Genomic DNA, 6,130 nt, shown 5'->3' with positions numbered 1-6,130 from the left:
GTCGTAGCGCAGGGCTATTGTGACACTTGGATCGCTTTAGTAGACAACATGTCGACAGTGTAGAACATTGTCTCATTTATCAAAAGTATTTTATATAGGCTTCCTTCATAATATAGTCAGAGATCTTTTTTTGTTTGCTATTATTCGGATACGGCATTGCGCAACAAGTAGAGTTTGGCGTGGAGAGTTTGCGCTCCAGCCAAAATTGTTCCAGTTATGGAAGAGCGAATTGATCAAAACAGCCGTGATTCGACTGAGGGAGAGAGCGTGTCCCTCTCCCCAAATCTACCATCTCCTCCAATTTTGCCCCACCAGGCAGCACAGCAAGTACACAGAACCACAAACTTTTTTATTGACAATATTCTGCGGCCAGACTTCGGCTGCAAGAAGGAGCTTGGGAGTCGGGAGCGGGCGCAGACCTCGGGCAGAGAAAACGTCAACCCCTTGGTAATCAGGCCATCTCACGCGAGTAGCCTTTGCCAGGATTCCAACTGCAGTAGTGACAGTACTTCTTCGTCGTCGTCCTCGCCGTCTTCGAAACAGAGCTCGACAAAACAAGGTGAAGGGAATGGGACTACCACGACGAGATATGGAGACACCGCGTCTATAGTGGTTGTGAATGCCAGTAATGGAGGATCTCCACCCGCTAAAGAATCTACGCCGATGTTATGGCCTGCGTGGGTTTACTGCACGAGATATTCGGATCGACCATCATCTGGTATGGCGCTAGTTTCTGAATAATTTTACCCCTGCACGTCTGAAATGTGAAAGTCCATTATTTTGGTTATGTTAGGAGTAGGCCTAGCCTATAGGCCAATTTGAACATCGTAAACATCTCTCTCTCTCTCTCTCTCTCTCTCTCTCTCTCTCTCTCTCTCTCTCTCTCTCTCTCTCCCTCTCCCTCTCCCTCTCTCTTTCTCTCTCTTTCTCTCTCGCTTCGCTCCATCTTATAAATTAATTCAATTCGTGAGCGTTACGCACGATAGGCTAAATGAAGAAACATACCTTGCAAAAGCTAATAATAACAGTTGCCAAAACAACAAATAAGGATAGGCCTGGATTATCATAGTAGGCTAGACTAGACATATGCCTATAGTACTTGCCATAATATCTCTAACAATAACACACACAAACACACACACACACAATTGCCACTATGTTTTGGTAAGAGCATTTCAAACAAAACGATTAATAAGACCTGGTAGAACATGTTAAGAAGAACAACTGGGCAGCAATCTGATTCTCCTCCCTAATTTGTATTATTCTCCTCAAAACAAAACAATGCCGAAAACTGGTCCGCCATGTTATCATATTGTTTATGTAAAACTCATTGAAAAGTTTTGCATGGACAAGACAAACTTGAAAGGAGTGGACACCGAAACGTCCACTTTAACTGACCTCGTTTTGTTTTACTATCTTGTTTTACTTCACACCATATGCCTATACTGACTGTTAACTATTAGGCAAGCCTTCGATGAAGGCCGTCTCCAAATCGGACAAATTGCTAAATATGTACGAGAAAAAAAAAGGATAGATTAATCAAATAGTTTAGTCTATATTATCTACATAATCCAACCATCATGTCGTTCGATTAGGCTACAATAGCTGATTTATTTTCACCTGACGAACATATTGATGGGCCTATGGTGTAAATCAGGGGTTTGTATAGACTGCCTTGTCAATATGATTGGGGGTTTATTTTCCACAATCGTTATGAACTTGACATGGGATTCAGAATTCAGAAAATATGTATTGATTGACTAAAGTGATTGATTGACTGATTAAGCTATAAGATTTAGGCCTAGGCTATATAACTTGAACAAAACACTAGGTCTATTGGTTTCGATATCTTTCGGGATTGATATCTGGTAAAACAATGTAGGCCTACGAAAATGGAATTAACCGACAGACAATATAATTGTTTTAGCTAATCAAATAGCCTAGGTTATATTTTCGGCAAGTAGGCCCTAGCCTAGCCTGTGTATGTGCTTGCTATTGTAGGCCTACTACTGTTATTGTATTCAGAAAAGTAGCCTATATCTGCAGGTAAACGTGACCTCTGTCGTTACATGTTAAGCTATTTTGGCCCATGTTGTTCCAAATTACAAAATAAAGATGACGTAGGCTTACAGTCCATAACGCAGATTAAAATGTCCAATCAAAGTATAAGGCTATATAGGCTAGGTTTATGCGCAATATCTCGTGTTTATGATAGCAGGAGAAGCCTAGTTGAGTTTCACACAATACAGTATCAAACTGTGATTTAAACCGTATTCTACAATCAACTGACTGAATTGGGATCCGCAGCTTTTTTTTTTTGCAATATACGGCCTAATTGTGGTTTTTATCCTATAGAAAATCGTTTTTTTCTGAAATGACAGCCTACATTTTGTTGTGTTGTCTGCGTTTTAGGAGAAGTCAATAGAATGGATGAATAGTAGGCCTATATTAGCTATGCGCTAGGCCTATATAGCTGTTTGGTAACAAGTTTTCAGAAAGTGTGTAATAAAAAGAGAAATAATTAGGCAATAGGTTGATATAATTGAAGGACTAGTATATTCGTATTAATAATAACTTAAATTGAATATACAAGTATCTTCTTTATCGCAATATTAGCACAGTGTAAATGCTACATTATGAACCTCTCAGATGTAATTCTGTGTAAGTTACATGGCTGTCGATAGAATAGCCAATTATCTCAATACCAACTTGCAAAACAGTAGCCTTACGTTCCAGTGCAATGGCGTTTTTGATAGACCTATTGCAATGTAGGCCTAAGCATAGCCTAGTGAAATAGTAAGTAACCAAATATGTTGCCGTATTTTGTTTACTTTTACATTCATGGCACCGAGTTTTTATTACACACATTGATGGAATAAGCTCGTTAACTGACGGAGAAATAGTGGCTGAGCTGAGGCATAGGCCTACTATTGCTAAGGATGACTTACGCCATACTGTGTGTTCTCGTGCTTGCGCCGGTCTGCAGGTTTACAGAAGAAAAGGCATGCAAGTCAACAATAGTCTATTAGTGAGTATAGGCATATAGTTTGATATTATATTGATGTTATTGATATTACCCTATCTGTCTTAGGAAACGATGAAATTCGTAGACCACATATAGCCTAGGCCTAAACATATGCGTAAAATAGGCACGCAATCGAGGATAACGGGCTTTCACACCACTAGGCCTACATTTAATTGTTTTGACGTTTCTTATATGTTTTTGGTTCTGTATTATGTCATTGGAAGATATTTGTTACTGCATTTCTTAGATGATGAATATTCAAATGATTAAATTAGGTCAATACAACTGTTTATCATTTAGCCTTTTTGAAATGGGTGGGGGCACACACACTTTTTTGCACCTTGCGCCTGGGGTAAAATGCTCGCAATGACTGCAAACACACAGCAAACACACATTTAGGCATGAACAATATTTATTACATTGCATTACTCCATTGTTTTAGTAATGTGTAAATGAATGTTTGTTGGGCCTAGGACTAACTGATATTTACGTGTTCGTTTCACTGTTGTTTCTACATCAGGCCCAAGGACACGGAAATTGAAAAAGAAGAAAAATGAGAAAGAAGACAAGCGACCCAGAACCGCGTTTACGGCTGAACAGCTGCAGAGACTTAAGTCCGAGTTTCAGGCCAATCGCTACATAACAGAACAACGGAGACAGTCACTGGCCACAGAACTGAATCTCAATGAATCCCAAATAAAAATTTGGTTTCAGAATAAGAGGGCAAAAATCAAAAAAGGGAATGGCTACAAGAACGGCCTGGCTCTCCAACTCATGGCCCAAGGACTGTACAACCATTCCACAACGACGGTCCAAGAGGAGAAGGATGATAGCGAGTAATTTCCCCCCTCGTGCAGGGCAAAATAGACGCTGAACTGAAGCAGAGTGCTTGAACTCTTTTGTGAACTGAAAACGAAAGAGGTAAATACGATTTGACTGGGACAGATGCTATTTAAAACCGATTTCTGTTTATGATACAGTATATGGACATAATTATATAAAATACGAACATTATTAAAGTTTATATATAGCCAAAACAATATGACGTTGTATATATTTAATTCCAGGTAAGGTTATGTCTGTATCAATCCCTACTTGCTGGAGATTTAAACTTTTCTTTTACTTATGATGTTGTTGGCCATTGTTTTAGTATAAGTGTCTGGCTCATAGATTTTTTTGTGATTTCTGTCGCCCCTCTCCCTAATCTCTCACTATTCTACAGACTGCGTTTCTGAACCGACGCGCCAAGCCAAAGATTTTAATATGTTCAGAGAATATGTAGTCTGAAATAAATAAATAAATGTAGAATGTGCTACAGCTTCATTCGTCATTGAAATACAATACATAAAAGCGTAGTTTATGAACCGAGTAAAACTATTAGCTTTCAAGGCCCAGGACTAACACTATGTGGTTTAAATAAAGCCAGAAGAGACAATAACCTAATATGGGATATTTTGTTGAGCTTTCGGGAAAAATATAAGACTTCAGTGACACGATTATTTCCTGTGATGCAAAACAAACCTACTTTTTTTTTAGTTTGTTCTGATATCTAAGACATGTTCTTCATCAACGAACCAGTGATAGACTACGCTTAGCTTTTTAATGAGTTAATTCAGATAATGTTGACATGCATATATTTCCCACGAGCTATGTCATTTGCTATACAAACATTGCTTGTTAATAGGACAGAGGGTCCAGGCCTGCGTCTCCGTGTGTAGCCTAGCCTACCTTATAGTCTATAGGCAGGCCTATATCCGTCAAGGTCACAGTGCACGCATGGAAGTTATTTTTTATTATTCGTTTATTGGGGGGAAGACACCTGCTTATTATCATTATTACTAATATTAGTGATACTAGTAGTAGTAGTTGTAGTAGTATTACGATTAGTAGGCCTATTATTATTGTTCTGTCTTCAATAATATTGTATTACTATGAGTACAAGCCTTATCTCGGCCTTTATCATTGGAATATACTGTATGTCTACTAGGCCTGCTTTTAGGCCAATAGTATAAGACATCTTGATGAAATTTGTATATGGCAGTGGTGGAAAAAGTACCCAATTGTCATACTTGCGTAAAAGTAAAGATGCCTTAATACAAAATGACTCAAGTAAAAGTGAAATTCACCCAGAAAAATACTAATTGAGTAAAAGTCTAAAAGTATTTGGTTTTAAATATACTTAAGTATCAAAAGTAAAAATATTTTCAAATTGTTTATAATAAGCAAATCAGACGGTACAATTGTATTTTTACTTCTTATTTACGGATAGCCAGGGGCACACTCCAACACGCAGACATAAATTACAAATGAAGCATTTGTGTTTAGTGAGTCCTCCAGATCAGAGGCAGTAGAGATGACCAGGGATGTTCTCTTGATAAGTGAGTGAATTGGACAATTTTCCTGTCCTGCTAAGCATTGAAAATGTAACGAGTGCTTTTGGGTGTCAATGAAATTGTATGGAGTAAAAAGTACATTATTTTCTTTAGGAATGTAGTGAGGTAAAAGTAAAAGTAGTCAAAAATATAAATAGTAAAGTACAGATACCTAAAAAAAAACTACTAAAGTAGTACTTTAAAGTATTTTTACTAAAGTACTTTACACCACTGGTGTAACTGCTGGCTCAGTTCAGAACGTCATCATCTCTGTGTATAAGTTCATCATCTCTGTGCAGGCTATGTTGTGCTTTAAATAGCACTTTCAGTCTCCTCATGAAATATATAAGGATAATAAAGTCGACACGCTTAGGGGTGTTTAACTTAAAGGCTTGACTATATGACTACAAAAGTATTAAAAGCTTTTAGAGATAAACATACATGTAACAGAAGATTAAGTTCCACTGAAGTGAATAGTGAACACGTTGCAAGAATTCACCATATGAGTTAAAATGTTTAAGAAAAAAAAAACTAAAGCAATGGATGAGCAGAGGGACACACACGCGCGCGCGCACACTATATTGTATGATTGTATTGTATAGGATACTATCTCATAACTTGGCCTTGTGGTAAAGCAATATTATGTATATTTATTTATTTCCTGTTACTGGGGTACTTTCTCGAACAAGAGTTAGGTTGTCCTTTTGTCTAGCTTCTTGCCACGGTCACCAGA

At 37.9% G+C, this 6,130-nt stretch overlaps 1 protein-coding gene across 1 annotated transcript; it reads left to right on the top strand.

Annotated features, from left to right (window-relative positions):
* Positions 1-216: 216 nt before the first annotated feature.
* On the top strand, positions 217-3,865 carry LOC311118699 (homeobox protein engrailed-1-B-like; the record flags this gene model as incomplete). Its single annotated transcript, XM_084193488.1, has 2 exons — positions 217-718; positions 3,546-3,865. 2 exons carry the CDS (start codon positions 217-219, stop codon positions 3,863-3,865), a joined length of 822 nt encoding a protein of 273 aa, XP_084049614.1.
* Positions 3,866-6,130: the final 2,265 nt, after the last annotated feature.

The sequence above is a fragment of the Coregonus lavaretus genome (assembly GCF_964263955.1).
Source record: "Coregonus lavaretus genome assembly, contig: HAP1_SCAFFOLD_684, whole genome shotgun sequence".
Taxonomy (NCBI): Eukaryota; Metazoa; Chordata; class Actinopteri; order Salmoniformes; family Salmonidae; genus Coregonus; species Coregonus lavaretus.
The sequence above is the reverse complement of the archived record's forward strand: the minus strand, read 5'-3'. Positions and strand labels throughout refer to the sequence as shown.